Source organism: Polypterus senegalus, chromosome 4 (genome assembly GCF_016835505.1).
Source record: "Polypterus senegalus isolate Bchr_013 chromosome 4, ASM1683550v1, whole genome shotgun sequence".
NCBI classification, from domain to species: Eukaryota; Metazoa; Chordata; class Cladistia; order Polypteriformes; family Polypteridae; genus Polypterus; species Polypterus senegalus.
The window spans coordinates 2,728,050-2,746,807 of record NC_053157.1 but is presented as its reverse complement, the minus strand read 5'-3'; the positions used below and the strand labels follow the sequence as shown (position 1 = coordinate 2,746,807).

At 39.0% G+C, this 18,758-nt stretch overlaps 1 protein-coding gene across 4 annotated transcripts in view; it reads right to left on the bottom strand.

Annotated features, from left to right (window-relative positions):
- Positions 1-18,758, bottom strand: part of LOC120527090 (probable E3 ubiquitin-protein ligase HERC3) — a 101,120-nt gene that overhangs the window by 18,064 nt on the left and 64,298 nt on the right. For all 4 annotated transcript variants that reach the window (XM_039750157.1, XM_039750159.1, XM_039750160.1 and 1 more), the window contains exons 15-18: positions 13,710-13,823; positions 7,836-7,925; positions 6,439-6,609; positions 4,406-4,549 (exon numbers count right to left, since the gene is read on the bottom strand). In XM_039750157.1, coding sequence (XP_039606091.1) covers positions 4,406-4,549; positions 6,439-6,609; positions 7,836-7,925; positions 13,710-13,823 — 519 coding nt within the window. The remainder of the gene's footprint in view (positions 1-4,405; positions 4,550-6,438; positions 6,610-7,835; positions 7,926-13,709; positions 13,824-18,758) is intronic.

Here is an 18,758-nt window from a genome sequence, read left to right as displayed (position 1 = left end):
TAAAGAATTTTCACTTTAGTCCCATCTCCAGTCATCAGTTCACCAGGTCACTAACAACTACAGAAACCTTTTCTCTCAGAGCTGCAGTCAGTTGATTATTTTGGGCTAACTTTCCCTGCCTACCACTCTCCACTACGCGAGTCATTTGCATTAGTACGTTAGTACGCAAACATATACCTGTATATCCAAACACAAAAACTCTTACTAACTCAAATCATTTTATCAACATGTCCAAAACCTCATTGATGATATTTTACTATTTTAAAGCCTGTAATGTGCATGCCTGTGATGGCGAATTTACTAACCTATGATAAAGAATAGAGAGAGCACAGGCATTGAGCTGGCGTCAGCTTCACATTGGAGGATTTATTCTTCCTGTTTGCTGTACTCTGCTCAGCGCCCATCTAACGATTTCTGCGATTTCCCACAACCCAGGAGATATTAATTGTGACATTATGGGCTTGAATTGACAATATTATGAATGAAATGTGCTTTATTTGGAAGCACCCCGCCCCCTCCCCTTTCGACAGATTGTGTGTGAGACTTCAGCACAGCAGTAAGTAGGCGCACCGAAGGCCCTCGCGCTCACTTCCCGCATAGACAGTTTACAATACAATACCATTTATTTTTGTATATCCCAAAATCACACAGGAAGTGCCGCAATGGGCTTTAACAGACCCTGCCTCTTCACAGCCCCCCAGCCTTGACAAGGAAAAACTCCCAAAAACCTTGTAGGGAAAATGGAAGAAACCTTGGGAAAGGCAGCTCAAAGAGAGACCCCTTTCCAGGTAGGCTGGGCGTGCAGTAGGTGTCAAAAGAAGGGGGTCAATACACTAGATAGATAGATAGATAGATAGATAGATAGATAGATAGATAGATAGATAGATAGATAGATAGATAGATAGATAGATAGATAGATAGATAGATAGATAGATAGATAGATAGATAGATAGATAGATAGATAGATAGATAGATAGATAGATAGATAGATAGATAGATAGATAGATAGATAGATAGATAGATAGATAGATAGATACTTTATTAATCCCAAGGGGAAATTCACATAATCCAGCAGCAGTATACTGATACAAAGAAACATTATTAAATTAAATAGTAATAAAAATGAAAAGAATTAAAATAAAATTAATGTTCGCATTTACTCCCCCGGGTGGAATTGAAAAGTCGCATAGTGTGGGGGAGAAACGATCTCCTCAGTCTGTCAGTGGAACAGGACGGTGACAAAAGTCTGTCACTGAAGCTACTCCTCTGTCTGGAGATGATCCTGTTCAGTGGATGCAGTGGATTCTTCATGATTGACAGGAGTTTGCTTAGTGCCCGTCTCTCTGCAACAGATGTTAAACTGTCCAACTTTAATCTACACTACAATACACAGAACAGAACAAATCCTCAATACAGCATAAAAATAAAAATTTTAGAAGTACGGAGCACAATTTAACAGTAGATGATATCACATAATATGATTTGGATATTTTTAGACTCCTGGAGACCTCATCCATCAAGCTGCCTCCCCATTTTCTACAATTGATCGCCTACTAAACCAGGTAACTCAAAGGAATGCCTCCTAAGTTCTCCCAGTAAAACCTGTGAGGCTATCGCTGTATTTTTCAATCAAAAAATTAATGATATTAGAAATAACATAATATATCCCTCCAACACTAAGGATCCTCCTAAACCCCAGCATTCTGTTATAAACAAATTAAACTCTTTCACTAGGATAGATTTACCTGATTTACAAAAAATAATCTCTCAATTAAAATCCTCCACCTGTGTCCTTGACCCGATACCAACAAGGTTTTTCAAAGAAGTATCAGGCGTGTTAATTGACAATATTCTTGACATAGTAAATTCGTCATTAGATACGGGGGTCTTGCCAGACTGTCTTAAGACTGCTGTAGTTAAACCCTTACTTATGAAACATAATCTTGACCCTTCGGCTCTTGAAAATTTTAGACCCATCTCTAACCTGCCTTTCTTAAGTAAAGTTCTGGAGAAGGCAGTCATTATGCAGTTAAATGACCACCTCAATAAACCTGCTATTCTTGATAAATTTCAGTCGGGTTTTAGAACAAATCACAGCACAGAAACTGCACTCGTTAAAGTAGTAAATGACCTGCGGGTAAATGCAGACAGAGGCCATTTATCTGTTCTCATCCTCTTAGATCTGAGTGCTGCATTTGACACCATTGATCACAATATTCTTAGAAATCGCCCTAGTCAATGGGTGGGCCTCTCTGGCAGGGTCTTAAATTGGTTTGAATCCTATCTGACAGGGAGAAAATTCTTTGTAAGTTGTGGGAATTATACTTCAAAGACACATGATATCCAATATGGTGTTCCACAAGGCTCTATCCTGGGTCCGCTGCTCTTTTCAATCTACATGCTTCCGTTAGGTCAGATTATCTCAGGGCACAACGTGAGCTACCACAGCTATGCTGATGACACACAGCTGTACTTATCAATAGCACCTGATGACACAGACTCTCTCGATTCACTAACACAATGTCTGACTTGTATCTCAGAATGGATGAATAGTAATTTTCTCAAGTTAAATAAAGAGAAAACTGAAATCTTAGTGATTAGCAATAATGGATACAATGAGGCTATTAGAAATAAACTGGATACATTAGGATTAAAAGTCAAGACGGAGGTAAAAAGCTTAGGGGTAATTGTTGACTGTAATCTGAATTTTAAATCGCATATTCATCAGATTAGGACAGCATTTTTTCACTTAAGAAACATTAAAGTTAGACCTCTTATATCACTGAAAGATGCTGAGAAATTAGTTCACGCGTTTGTTTTCAGTCGACTAGATTACTGTAACGCACTCCTCTCAGGACTACCCAAAAAAGACATAAATCACTTGCAACGAGTGCAGAATGCAGCTGCTAGAATCCTAACTAGGAAAAGAAAATCAGAACACATTTCTCCAGTTTTGATGTCACTACACTGGTCACCTGTGTCATTCAGGATTGACTTTAAAATTCTGCTTATGGTTTTAAAACCTTAAATAATCTGCGCCATCTTATATATCGGAGTGTCTGACACCTTATATTCCAAATCGTAACCTCAGATCCTCAAATGAGTGTCTCCTTAGAATTCCAAGAACAAAACTTAAAAGAAGTGGTGAGGTGGCCTTCTGCTGCTATGCACCTAAAATCTGGAATAGCCTGCCAATAGGAATTCACCAGGCTGATACAGTAGAGCACTTTAAAACACTGCTGAAAACACATTACTTTAACATGGCCTTTCTATAACTTCAATTTAACTTAATTTAACTTAATCCTGATACTCTGTATGTTCAATTCTTCATAATAACTATTCATGGTGGCTCTAAAATCGGTACTGACCCCTACTCTCTTTTCTGTTTCTTTTCTGGTTTCTTTGTGGTGGTGGCCTGCGCCACCTCCACCTACTCAAAGCTTCATGATGCTCCAACAATGATGGACGGATTAAAAGGAAGAAGTCTACGTGACCATCATCATCATCAAGCCCTTCCGTGAGAACCCTAAAATCCAAAGAGGACTGTTTCATTTATGTTAGGTAGAATGCCCAGAGGGGACTGGGTGGTCTCATGGTCTGGAATCCCTACAGATTTTATTTTTTTCTCCAGCCGTCTGGAGTTTTATTTTGTTTTTTCTGTCCCCCCTGGTCACTGAACCTTACTTTCATTCGATTTTAATTAATGTTGATTTATTTTGTTTTCTTATTGTGTCTTTTATTTTTCTATTCTTTATTATGTAAAGCACTTTGAGCTACTGTTTGTATGAAAATGTGCTATAGAAATAAATTTTGTTGTTGTTATTTGGCCATTCCACGGCTAAAAACAGTGCTGGGCCAGCCAATCCGATGAAAGGACCCCCCTTCTTTCCCATGATTCCTGCGATCCTCCATCAGGGATGACTTTACCATAGGCAGGCAAAACAACTTGGCAGGTGGGCCATGTTAGCTGATCTAAATGGTTTTCAACAATTACACTCGACTTACTCAAAGTATCTATAAATTTTGAAGCAGTATTACAATCTAGATGTCGCACTGTCTTTGTGTTAATCTGTGAGTGCGTTAGCAAGGGCAGGACTAAATCAAATGTAATTAAGTAGTGATCGGAAATAACTTCATTTATGTAATGGAGTAATATTTAAATTTTAACTTTGTTTCAACTTTGTAAGTTATAATTAAATCTAATATCTGGTTATGATTATGAGTTGGACCTTTGACAATCTGACAAAATCCTACTGAATTTAACAAATAAGTTAAATATTTGCCAAAAGTGTCAGTTTCCACATCAATGTGTACATTAAAATCCCCCATTCAGTACTACGTGATCATAATTTATAGCCAAATCATATAAAAGGTTGCTAAATTCTTTAATTTTCAATGTGCTTACTTTGTCAGAAAACCAGAGCAGGTTGGACTCTTCATAATGAGAGAACATTCCATAAATGGGATCCAGAAGCTCTTTGAGCAGCAAAAGAAAGAACTCTTTGGTAACTCCACCTGCATCCACAGCCTCCTCCCCGTCAAAAATGACCTGAAATATAGCAGTCAGGCAGAATGAAAATTATTCAGGCTATAGCACATTGCTAATTATCTAGTTTACCAGATTTTTTAAATATATATATATTTTTTATAGAAAAGAGTAAAATTGAGGACAAGCATGAACTCAAGAATGGAAATTCAGACATAATAATATTAAAGGATACGCTTGGCATTTTTCAAGTCAAAGTTATTTCTTCACAATCACAGTACATATTAATTTGCCATTCTAAAGTGAAGCATATTTTATTAATTTTTAAAAAATGACTAGCCTGTTTCATTTTATAATGGAGATAATGGGTATGGGGGGAAAGCCTTGAAACTTACCACACGTCCACCTTTCTAGCCATAAATATTGATCCGAGTATTGCGATTAAACACATATTACAAAACAACAACAACATTTATTTATATAGCACATCTTCATACAAACAGTAGCTCAAAGTGCTTTACATATTAAAGAATAGAAAAATGAAAGACACAATTATAAAATAAAATAAATCAACATTAATTAACACTGAATAAGAGTAAGGTTCAATGGCCAGGGTGGACAGAAAAAACAAAAAAACTCCAGACGGCTGGAGAAAAAATAAAATCTGTAGGGATTCCAGACCATGAGACCACCCAGTCCCCTTTGGGCATTCTACCTCACATAAGTGAAACAGTCCTCTTTGGATTTAGAGTTCTCACGGAAGGGACTTGATGATGATGGTCATACAGACTTCTGCCTTTTAATCCATCCATCATTGTTGGAGCATCATGAAGCTTTGAGTAAACAGTGAATCCATGTCAATTTAAGGAGAACAAAAAGCAAAACATCATGTGATTCAACCATTTTAAAAGGAGGCTGGCTGTACACTTCACTTCGTTGCTCATCTTGCTCCGTGACAACATTTCAGGGGCACAGGTGTGGATTCACCTTGGAAAGTCAACATCAAGCACCATTACTGACACTGAATGCTGATATCCAGAAGTGAAATGCTATGTCTGTTCTGTAGACAAATAGACAATAATAATTTGCCAATGCGAGTAGACAAGCGAGCAAGAAATGGATCCTTACCTGGAGGAAATAATACATTTTATCACAGATTCTTGGTATTATTTCCTGGTTACTTTAGTTATCAGAAGCAGGATACAGAAATGCAGAAGGCAAGTTTGTGCACATACAGATAGTAGATGGTTGTTGGGATGTCAATGGTGTTGAACAGTGTGTCACACATGTGCGCATGGGAGGGAGCTAACGGGTTCAAATTAGGGCAATTCCACGCCAATCCAGGGAGTGGCTGAGTGCACTAATCCTGTTCCTCCTTCCTCTGCAGACCAGTTACGGAAAAATTCTGCCCATCTCTGAAGTCGCCACTTCTAGCTCCAGGCCCGACGATACCACTTCCAGTTCAGGGCCAGATGACATCACTTCAGGTTCTGGGCCCAATGACCTAATTTCCTCTGCCTGACCATAAAACCGCCATTTTATGCATCCTATAGCTAGTTCCATTTTGACCTCCAAAAGACTCGTTTCTATGCCTTAACATAGCCTATAATATACGGGGGCAGCTACCAAGGCTCCTTTTTCTTTTGTTGGTGTGACATCTGATAAATCTTAGAAATATACTTTCGACAAATGATTTACTCTAAGTATAAAAATAAACTTTTGGAACACTTACGTTGTCACTAAAAATACATAACAATACTTCTCCAATAAGTACCTTCTAAAATCCAGAGAATGGTGATGACTTTTAAGGGACTGTAAAAGCAGGATGTTCATATCACTATAGATAAAGGTATATGCTACTTAAATAACAGTATATCGTAAAATGAAAGATCTGCCCTTTGTTCGTTTCAAATTACAAGCACAGTTAAAGAGCGGCACAGGAGAGAACTGACCTTCAGAGGTTTCTTGAGGTCGACGTCTGAGTAAATGCTGAGCTCGCGTAGAGCATCACTGACCAAGTTGCTACGCCGAACATGAAGCACCAGAAATGGATTTCGAGCCAGCAGGGGCTCCAAAGTCAGCAGCATGAAGACGTTATGTAAAGTTGCTCTATTAATGGCGATCTGCAAAGAGAAACCAAACCAAACCACAATATAGGGCACTGCACTCACTTGTTTGGAGTGTGACAGGATTTGGCCATCTCTGCATCGTCTCAAATTCAAAATGGACCCAGAAAAACAAGCTTCCTGCTACCAATTATCAAAATGGGAGACAAGAAGGAGGCTCCCCAGATGCCTACTGCAGCTGTGCCCATTCTCTTCACTGTCCTACGTGCCATGCATACAGAAATCAGTGCACACCACTGTGGCAAAGATGTGTTGTGACCGCTGATGTGGTCATCCTGTTAGCTTAAACCAGTCTGCCTATTTTGTGCCATTTACTTATTGTGTGTTGCTTATGTCGATTTTGGGATGGGCTTTTGTAAAATGTGTTTCAGTTGTTTTGGTGGGCGAACAGTTTATTTAATACATACTTTTAGAATTTTTACCTTACTGTAGGGTGTCTCTGTGCATATGGCATCATCAATACGAGTGGTGCACAGGCACGTCCATTTAAAATAAACAAATTACTGTAAAATCAGGGTGAATCTCAGCAATCCAGGGGCACTAAAAGGGTGTTTTCACCTATAGACCCTTCACCCAATGAATAACTGCAAATTCTAGAGAGTACTGGGCAGCTTTTGCCGAAATATAATGACCATGTCCAGCCTCGACACTCATAGCATGGTCCAAGAGACTTAGATCTTACATCCTGAGCATTCCATTGTTTGGTTGAAAAACAACTAAACTTTGTTTTCTCCTTCAAAGGACTAATCATAAAGAATTACATTAATGTGCAGGGAGAACCACTAAAGTGACCACCAAGTGTATTTGTGATGCAGAAGTCACTTTAGATTTGGCACTGGCTACACAAATAAATGAATGCAAATTTAATGTACTGTATTTCAAATTGGAAAAAAAACACCTACATACATACATACTTGCCTTCTTGAGCAATTTTATTATTAATTCTTGTAGCTGCAAATATTTTGAAGTCGCTTACAAATGAAGTAAATCTACTCCATTTATTTTCATTGCCATTCACTACTTTGGCACTGAGCAGCCTGGATTGTCCCACCACACTGCAGAAGGCTTTGCTTTACAAGGATAAAAGGACACTGTTCATAAACAATTTTAAATTTGCAGTCTGGACATCTATTGTCTTTCTCCCATCTCCAACAAAATACTTTGTAAAATGTTTAAAATTCCGATGTTTAAAAATATTACAAAAAAAGTTATCAAAAGAGCACCTGCATTTGAAGCTCAGCATCCGTCTGCAATATTTTCGTCTTGGCTTTAGCGTTGAATATAAATGGGTAGCTGCACAGTGTCACCGAGCTCTATGAAAAGAGAAGGGGGAAATCATACAGTGAGAAATATCTTTCTTTAATAGTGGGCATCAACTGACCAAAAAAAAAACAGTGTGCAAAATAAATCCCAACACAACTGTAAGGAATTCACAAACTCAAAAACAGAGTAATGCTGAGGTGTACAATTTTGCATTGCCTGGCTATTGATCTTAAATTGCTCCAGAGATGCCTGATTATAACATTACAGGGGGAGTGGCTACATGAGGGATTGGTGGGTGTATGCAGTCAGGTGTGCTTGAGGCCACTCCCCCTGAATATAAAAACAGACCCACACAGTGGTAGGACTGTCAGTGTGTCTGATGTTCTTGGTGCTGTCACACTCCTTCTGAAGTCTGAAACTCGTTAGCTGTGTTTTTGCCTGTTTTTCCATTTATTGCTTTGTTTCTGCATACCATTTCAGGCAAAAACAGGCAGACACTCGCAGTAAGTAAAGACAGTGTTTTAAAGTTCAATGTTAATTTGCACTTGGACAAGCTCACAATACTGAGTTCATAAATTAAACAATAAACAAAATAGGAACTTGGAGTGCAAGCGAGGCAAACCTGGAACTCTGTGAGCTAACACTGATGAGCCCACAAGCGGTTAGGACACAGACGACAATTACAAAACCTGGACCATTATTTTCTTCAACAGAGTCCCCTTAAACTCTCAAACTCTGGGCTCTACATCCTCTCTCTCTCTCAAAATAGATAGTTGAAATCATCATATTTTTGCCTTGCATCCAAATTGTTTGGGTAGGCTCCAAGTGTCCTGCGATACTGCTCTGGATAAACAAGTTTAGAAAATGTTTATATTGTTCTTAATATCAGATGCTGTCTCTGTGGTTTTGTGCCCATCCATACACCTATCACCTACTCATTAAGGGTTTATCATTCTTATACATTAGATATTCAAGTCTCACTACCCCAAACCTTGACACTAAATGCTTGTTTTTCTTTGTTTCCCCTAAATATAGCTAGGTGGGGTCTGCACACTGATTCAAGCCTAACAGTCCTGTTCCTCTTAAGCCCCCATGATTTTCATTATTGCACCTTTTAGAATACAGTAGAATCTGTTTTCTGATTTTTGATATCTTTATATTTTTTCAGGACTGCAGGTGGCAAAATTCTGTCTATAAATTGCTTGTGCCTGAGATGGAATCAGAGATCAATATGGCTGGTAGAAAATAAAGCCCAGTATAGGAGATTTTTAAATGCAATATTGAAGTCCTTTATTATAAGCACATTGTCTTAGAGCAGAATATGTTGTCTGCTGTAGACATTTTGAGTAAAAAAACCCTCAAACCTTAAAATTCACCTACATTCCATTACAAATTGGCCCATTCTGGGCAATAAAATGAAAAGATAAAAAGTGCCAACAGTCAGCACAGATTTGTTCAGCACAAATGACATAGAAAATATTTTAAAAATGATAAAATTGTGTAAAATTGTTCATATTCAGTATCTGGTTTTGATTATGCTTGTTTTTATCAGACAAAAACTGATAGTAAACCATGTAGTGTAGTAAGCTTCCACTAACATTAAACTCATATCCAAATCCGTTAAGTGTACAGTTCTGTCTGATTGTGACGCAAAACTAAACTCAACAGGAGCTCCATGCCATAATTACTAAAACCAAAACTGAAACTAATAGATATAAAATAGAATATAAATTTCTTTGTGAAATAAAAACTAAATTAAAACTAAAAATACACGATGAAGGAACACTAAAACTAAACTGAATTTTCAAGTAAGGTCAGAAAAAATATAGAAATGAAAACTAAAATAAAAAGGCAAAACTATAATAACCTTGATCTAATTTCAAACAAACTCTTATTTATTTTCTTTTTTTGACTGCTATATATGGATTGCAGTCTAAAATAAACAGTAATGTACAAAATGAGGGGAAAGCTGCTCCAGAACTTTTAAAATAAAATTGCTTATTTATTCACCGTTTCACTATTACAAGATTTGAGCCATTGACACCTGTGAACAGGCGAATGGAATAGTTTAGAAAAAGCAAAGCATATGACATATTTTACTTAGACCTTCAAAAAGACTTTGACTCCGTTAAAACACAGCAAAAATCAATTCTGAAACTAGAATCTATAAACTGGAACTAATGTTGGTTAACTCTTTCAGGGCGGATGTCGACTTTTGTTGAAATTCAGGGGTAGAGGACGGTAATCAGCTATAAATGGCGACAAAACTCACCACTACGTTTTAGTTCTACTCTCTTTACTAGGAGAAAAGTTAGCTTAATTGATTTGACCTTAATCCCCTGCGTGTGCAGGAGTAACGAAGAGGAAACCACCTCTAAAATGGCATTGGCATCTGGCGAGAAACCAAAGTGAAAACCTTTGAGGATGACATATTATCGCTGAATCAGACTCTGACTTGTCGGACTTCGATTATGATGCAAGTGATCTGGAGATGCAGATTGAAAACTAAAGTGAGGTACCAGCATCAGCTGATCGGTCCCCAGCTGACTGTGGTGCTGAACACGTTTGTGTAGCTGATGTGCCAACAGCAACATTTACCTGGGAGGACCACCACTTGCGATGACGAGAGGTACAAACCAGACTGCATCGCACCGCAACTGCCATTGCTACTCTCCTGAAGCAAAAGGACAGCCAGGTAGACGACCTATCGTGCATTCCTGGTGGCCAATAAGCCGCCCCTGAACGATTAGATTGGTTCAGATCCTTCCTCTCAGGCCGCACTTAGTTTGTTCCACTTAAAACTTTAACATCCCAACCCACCGCTGTTACTTCAGGTGGGCTCTGTCCTGGGGCCCTTCCTTTTCATTATTTACCTCCTTCTCCTTGGAAATATCTTTTGTAAATATAACATTAGCTTCCACTGTTATGCTGATGACACCCAGCTCTATCTCACTAGCAAACCTACTTTTTCCTTTCCACACTCCTCACTTATTGATTGCATAGCAGAAATCAAATCCTGGTTTTCTTCAAATTTTCTTAAATAGTGACAAAACTGAGGTTCTCCTCATTGGTACAAAATCAATGTATCCAAAACTGATCATTTTCCATTTGTTATTGATAATTCCTCTGTCTGCCCTTCCCCAAGAGCCTGGGTGTCATCCTTGACAGTACTTTATCCTTTTAGTCCCACATCAATAAAATCTCCCGGTCTTCATATTTCCACTTGCGTAACGTTAATCGTATTCACCCCTCCCTCACTCCCCACACCACTGCTATCCTTGTTCATAGCCTCGTCACTTCTCGTCTGGATTACCGCAATTCCCTTTTCTTTGGTCTTTCTCGCAAATCTCTTTATAAGCTGAAACTGGTCCAGAATTCAGCTGCCCACCCGCATCATTACTAGAATCCCCTCTACTCACCATATCACTCCCGTCTTGCAGCAGTTTCACTGGCTTCCAGTTCAGTTTCGCATTGAATTCAAAATTCTTCTGTTAACTTTTAAAGCTCTCCACACCCTCGCCCCTCCATATCTGTCTGACCTCCTCCATGTTGCCATTCCCTCCCGTACCCTTAAATCCTCTTCTTCCATCCACTTGACTGACCCCTTCGCCCGTTTTACTACTATGGGGGCACAGCATTCAGCTGCTCTGCTCCCCAGCTCTGGAACTCACTACCATTTGAGCTTAGAAATACTAAACCATTTTCACTTTTCAAATCTAAACTTAAAACTTATTTGTTTAAGACTGCTTTTTTCTTTGATTACAATTGTTCTCTCTGATTAAATTTTTGTATTTTAGTTTTGTTTGTAATCTTTGTTTTATCTATTGTTCGGTGTCCTTGAGTGTTTAGAAAGGTGCCTACAAATAAATAAAATGTATTATTAAGAATGGAGTGAGGGCATCAGTGAGTTACCTCACGGGGGGTCTCTCCTTGGTCCGTTACATTTTCTGATTTATATTAATGAACTGATTTTGGTACATGTGTGAAATTCACAGATGACAGAAAAACTGGAGTAACAGCAGATATTCAAAAACCTTCCATTATACAGGGATCGGTTTCAGGTGCCATAACCCTTTATAATGTTTCTTGTGTACTCATTACAGCAGATGACACCAACTGAAGGAATGGCAGACACTGAGGAGGCAGCAAAAACAATTTTTAAAGATTTAGACAAGCTTCGGAACTGGGCAAACATTTAGAAAATTAAGTTTAATGTAGGAATGTGCAAAGTGCACCATGTGGGTGAAAGGAATGACAATTATAAATACAAGATGGGTGACAATGACCTGCAGGAAGCAACCTCTGAAAAGGATTTAGTGGCTTATGTCAACACAACGTTTTCATCATCTATGAATGTGAATCTCAATGTGCAAAAGCAAGCAAAATACGTTATATCATAAAAACTGTTGAATATAAATTAAAGGACGTTATGCTCAGACTGTAGGGGGATTAGTAAGACCACATCTGGTCTACTGTGTGCCATTCTGGTCATCACACTAAAAAAAAAAAGACATAGCAGCACCTGAAGCTGTGCAGAGAAGAGCAACCAGGTGCATCATGGGACGTAAGGAGATGTCCTACTGTGGCAGATTCAGAGAGTGAAACCGGTTTAGTCTTGAGCAGAGGAAACTGCATGGGGACCTAATCTAGGTGTTCAAAATTCTCAAAAGGCACTGATAAAGCAGACCAGTTGAATTCTTTCAACTAAATGATGAATCGCATACTCAAGGACACGAGTGGGAAATTAAGGGGAAGTGCATTTAGGACTGAAGCCAGGAAGCACTTCTTTACACAAAGAGTTGTGGGATTGTGGAACAAACCATTAAGTCATGGAGATGAAACAGAAACCTTGACAGCCTTTAAGTATGGATCAGGATGAGATAGTGAGACAGCTTTGATGTTAGCCAGTGACAAATGGACTAAGTGAACTCCTCTCATTTGACAAAATTCTTATGTTCTAATGCTCTGTGACCACATCCTGGTACACATGAACTTTTAAAACAATCCAGAAACCAGTCTGATTAAGTATGTTGGTCTGAGGTGCAATACTTGTGTTATTAGAGAAAAAGGTCTACTTGTGGTGACCTTAGTGAAAGAGCTGCTTTACTCGGCAACTTCATTTTATAGGTTGTTTATACCAGCAGCCTTGGGCAGGAAATGCATGTGGTGAGGAGTATAACATGAACACACAGCACCCACATAAGATCAGGCAGCAGGAAATGCAGAAATGAGACATAAAGGAGATGATCAGAAACAATATGAAAGCAAAGATGACACAGTGGCACTGCCATGGTGCCTCATACCTCCTGACTCTGTCACTGATGTCACTGTCTGTCTGGGGAATTAGGACATTCTGTCAATGTATGTACAGGTTTTCCCAGGTATTCCCATTTCCTCTTATATACCAATGTCTGACAACTACAAACTGACATTAATACGAATGAGTATATTCTATAGTATCATGAAGTGAGACAGATGTTGCAAGAGCCTGCATTCAAATAAGGGGGTAGAGCAAAATAATAAGAAAATTAGAGCTTTTTCAGAAAACAAAATGCAACCATCAGTATAAATCGAGGACCACAAATACCTCTGAAAATAATCCCACTTTTCTTTTTATGTAGTACTAGTTGGTAAACAAGCTAGATTAAAACAACTGAGAAATGATAAATTAGAATAAAGAAATACAGAAAGCCAAAAACACCTGTCTGAACACGTTATTAAAAAAATGTTTTTAAATACAACAGTTACTTATTTTTACAAAAAAGACAAAGTGCTTCACAGTAAAGCAAACTTAACACGTGTTATTTTTTTGCATTAGTTATAACAATACTCACAATACTCGTCTTGCTTGAACACCACTTGAGGTAGTCTTCCTGAATGTCCACTAAAGCTGCAATATCAGGTATGTAAAAGTGATCGTACTCGACATGTCGTGATTTCAAATTTACCTAAAGTGGCACAAACAAATGAAAATGAAATATACATTTTTAACAAGGCAAACCTATCTAAATGCAGGAACAAAACTTCAACTCAGAGGAATGGAAAAGTACGAGAGAAGAAAAACGAACTGCAATATGCGTTTGGTTGTATGCAGAACCGTGATGGCTGGACTCATTAGAAGTTACTTAAACAGGGCAGGTGCTCTCACTGCGAATTTTTATATAACCAGGCAGGCAGAACCAGCCCTGGCAAAGCTCCATGTACTTCTGCCATTATTTTTCTTTTCTCACCTAGTGGTAGGGTTTGTCTCTGGTGACTCTTCCTCTGAAGTAAGTAGACGGATTGGGATAGCATGGGGGGTCGCGTGAGGTCGCTGGAAAGGGCTGTGCGGTGCTCCCGATATCTCTGCAAAAGGATGAAGGCAGTCTTGTTGCTTACTGTTTCGCTATATACTGTATATATATATATATATATATATATATATATATATATATATATATATATATATATATATATATATATATATATATATATATATATATATATATATATATATACATATGTATATCCTCTATATATACTGTATATATATACTGAACTCCTTCAGTACTGTGTATCTTCTGAGAATCCTCGCCTACCAGTGGTTTAACTTTATGTCGAATGAGTGGTTTCTCATGGAGTCCCAAATGAGGCACATTACATGCATCATCAGTCACGGCATTATGGCCATGTGGCGTGATTTGCATGACTGTGATCCGGCTCGCAGGATCCTCTTTTTTGAGGACCTGAGCGGCTGAACCAGGCCATGTGACACCTGGCTGCGGCAGAAAGACAGTAATTTCTGGAAGGTAAGACTGGACCGCAAGTCTGCCAACCATGATCCCAAGCTGTTTTGTCGTGTGGTGCGTGTGGCAACATGCTGTACCGGTGCATGCTCCCCAACCTGACTTGACCTGTAGGGTCTGTTAGATTTTCGAGCACCGCATGTTGTTTCCATTGTGTAATACCGGCATGGCTGATACATGTTTCTATTTATTTTTGGGGTGTCATTCTTGAGGATTTTATTTCTGCTGTAATTTTCATTATTATTAGTGTTCACAAACTTGATTGTTATTATCAGCATGTTTGTTTAATTATGCAACAGCTTTCTGAATCTGTTATGTGACCAGGCTTGTTGTGCCCATGATGTCACAGGACACGATGATCTAAAGATGCTGGTGATCGTATAATACCCTCTCCCATGATGGATACAAAATCTCCTTAAACGGATTTAGACGTAGTTTGTTTACTTTCAAAGTAGGCCTAGTATTGTGTATTTTCGGTTTCAGCTTCATTCCCAAATTTGACTTTGACCTCGTCTTGTCCACTGACTCGATTCATTTGATTTTGGATGCTTTCCACTTTCACATTGGGTGCCTCTGCTTTCATCTCTTGGTCCCCAGCTGCTCACAACAATTCTCGGGCATTTAACTTGTCCATTACATATACAAAACTGGAATAAGGTGAGTAACCCTGGTAAGGCAGAAAACCAACTTCTTTAAAACCCGAGTTTACATGCATGAGTCCACCCTTGGTAAAATGGGCCGATGCATTTAACTTCACAGAAAAGAGTCAGATACCCTCACTGGCCCAAAACAAGCATGCATCTCCTGAGCAGTGGTGGGAATGTTAGATTTAGAAGAGTACATTACTCTTTGCTCACAAAAAAGTTGCTAAATATGTTATATAGTTACTTATTATAAAATGTAATGCGTAAATAATGCCTTACTTTTGCATACATTTTACTTCATTGGTATGAAAAACGGCACCTTTGAGTGGCCCACATTTGTTCTTAAAACCTAAGCCCATATATGAATCTTCATGAAACTGACCAGAAACGCAGCCAAACGTCATAATTCTCTTGTGTTTGATCAAAAGGTTTAGTCCTTCATGTGCTGTGATGTGAACTGCATCCATTGCATATTTACATCCTTGACCTGAGCCACCGAAGATTCGCAGAATAAACACTGGCCACTGTGAAACCCAATCTCACTGTTCCAAGGTATCTATAGCAAAGCGCTGGGTGACACTTTTCTAATTATGTTTCTGTTACTGGAAACCATGCAGCACACTCTTCTCCTTGTTTGTGGTATTGAGCCCTGCAAAGGAGTGGCACACGGGTACACTTGCTTCTTGCCTTACACCCAGTGTTGTTGGTATTTTTACTTCAATACAGACATTGACAAAATCTGTTGGAACCCTCCATGAAAAAAGAAGCCACTACTGCCCATAAATAATTTGAAACTGACCAAAGTAATTGGCACCCATCTTTGTTTATTGCACGTTCAACAAAAATCTGACTTTGCCTTAAAGGTTTGATGCAAAATAATATTTCAAATAAGATCACAAAGGGAAATGGTATGGACAAAAATGACCCTTAACCCAATATTTTGAAACACAGCCCTTAAGAGTTTGCAATCACTGAACACAAGCGAGACCTGGAGATCTACTGGTCACTTGGCCCACTTGTCCTGAGAAAACTGCTTTCGCCATGTCAGGTTTGAAGGGGGTCTTCTCCAGACTTCATGTTTCAGTTCTTTCCATAGATGTTCCATAGGATTCAAATCAGGGCTCACAGAAGGCCACTTCAGAATAGTCCAATGTTCTGTTCTTAGCTATTCTTGGGCACTTTTCACAGTGTATTATGGCTCCTTATCCTGTCGGAGGGTCCACGATCTGTGCCTAAGACAGAGCTTTCTGACACCGGGCAGTGCATTTTGCTCCAGAATGTCTTGATATTCTTGACATGTCATTGTTTTCTGCAGAGACTCAAGAAGCCCCGTGTCAGATACAGCAAAACAGCCTCAAAACATGACAGAGTGTTCTCTTCTTTAACAGCTTCATTTTTTTCATCTGTGGACATAGAGCTGATGAAACTTGGCAAGAAAGACCACTTGTGTCTCATATGTCCAAAGGACCTTCTCCCAGAAGCATTGTAGCTCGTCAATATGCATTTTAGCAAATTCCAGTCTGGCTTTTTAATGAGAGGTCCATCTGGGACGTCTTCTATTCACAAAGCAACAGATGATGCGGTCAGACACAGATTGACCTTGACCTTGGAGTTCAGCTTATATTTCTTGGGAAGTTATCTTTGGCATTTTGTGTGCCATTCTCAAAGCCTTTCTGCTCATCCTGGGGTTGATTTTCCTCTTGTGCCCACGTCCAGGGAGGTTTGGTACAGTCCCATGGACTTTCAACTTCTTCATAATATTTTTACGACTGTTGTCAGAGGAATATCAAGCTGCTTGGAGATGATGGTCTTCTAGCCTTTGCCTTTAACATGCTTGTCCATCATTTTTCTTTCTGATCTCCTCACAGAACTGTCTCCTTTGCGTTCTCTGGTCCATGTTCATTGTAGGACACTGCTATGCTTCCCACTGTGGATAATGTGCAGTGTTCAAACATGGTGTTTAGTCTGATGGCTAAAAAGTTCAACTTTGCTTTTGAAGAAATCCTAAAAGCATGATGACAGCAACTCTGAACCATACACAGTTTAGTTTTGCATTGCAATCTTAGGCCAGACTTAAAAATGGCACCAGAGACATTAATCATAGTTAAGTACACAGGATAGAAAGTTGTAACTGTGGCCCTACAACTGACTGACTTTTTAGTTACATTGCCAATCAACGGCAAAAATACAAAAAGAGAAAAAATGTTATTTATTAAGTGGGTAAAACACCCAGAACAATATAAAAACACTATAAAATTAGGCTTATGTAATGGAGTGTAGAAGAATTAAGAGGACAAAGAATAATTAAGAAGAAGAAAGAAATGAAATACAGTCAAATTCGGTTTTAACGAGCTCGGTTATAACGATTTCTCGGAAAAAATTGTTTGGATTAGTTTGTCAAACCTTCATAGACAAGTGTGTCCAATCATTAGAAAAGGTATTTAAGGTGGTCAATTGCAAGTTGTGCTTCCCTTTGACTCTCCTCTGAAGAGTGACAGACAGCATGGGATCCTCAAAGCAACTCTCAAAAGATCTGAAAACAAAGATTGTTGAGTCTCCTGGTTTAGGGGAAGGCTACAAAAAGCCATCTAAGAGGTTTAAACTGTCAGCTTCAACTGTAAGGAATTTAATCAGGAAATGGAAGGCCACAGGCACAGTTGCTGTTAAACTAACTCAGGTCAGGCAGGCCAAAAAAAAAAATACAGGAGTGGCATATGCAGAGGCAGGATTGTGAGAATGGCTACAGACAACCTACAGATCTCCTCCAAAGACCTGCAAGAACATCTCGCTGCAGATGGTGTATCTGTACATCGTTCTACAATTCACCACAATTTGCACAAAGAACATCTGTATGGCAGGGTGATGAGAAAGAAGCCCTTTCTGCACTCACGCCACAAACAGAGTCGCTTGTTGTATGCCAATGCTCATTTAGACAAACCAGATTCATTTTGGAACAAATTGCTTTGGATTGATGAGACAGAAATTGAGTTATTTGGTCAGAACAAAAAGCGCTTTGCATAGCGGAAGAACAACACCGCTTTCCAAGAGAAACACCTGCTACCTACTGTCAAATTTGGTGGAGGTTCCATCATGCTGTGGGGCTGTGTGGCTAGTTCAGGGACTGGGGCCCATGTTAAAGTCGAGGGTCGGATGAATTCAACCCAATATCAACCAATTCTTCAGGATAATGTTCAAGCATCAGTCACAAAGTTGAAGTTACTTAAGCCGGGGTTGGTTATTCCAACAAGACAATGACCCAAAACACAGTTGGAAATCTACAAAGGCATTCATGCAGAGGGAGAAGTACACTGTTCTAGAATGGCCGTCACAGTCCCCTGACTTGAATATCATCGACAGTCTATGGGATGAATTAAAGCAGGCCTGTCGTGCTCGGCAGCCATCAAATTGAACTTAACTGGAGAGATTTTGTATGCAGAATGGTCAAAAATACTTC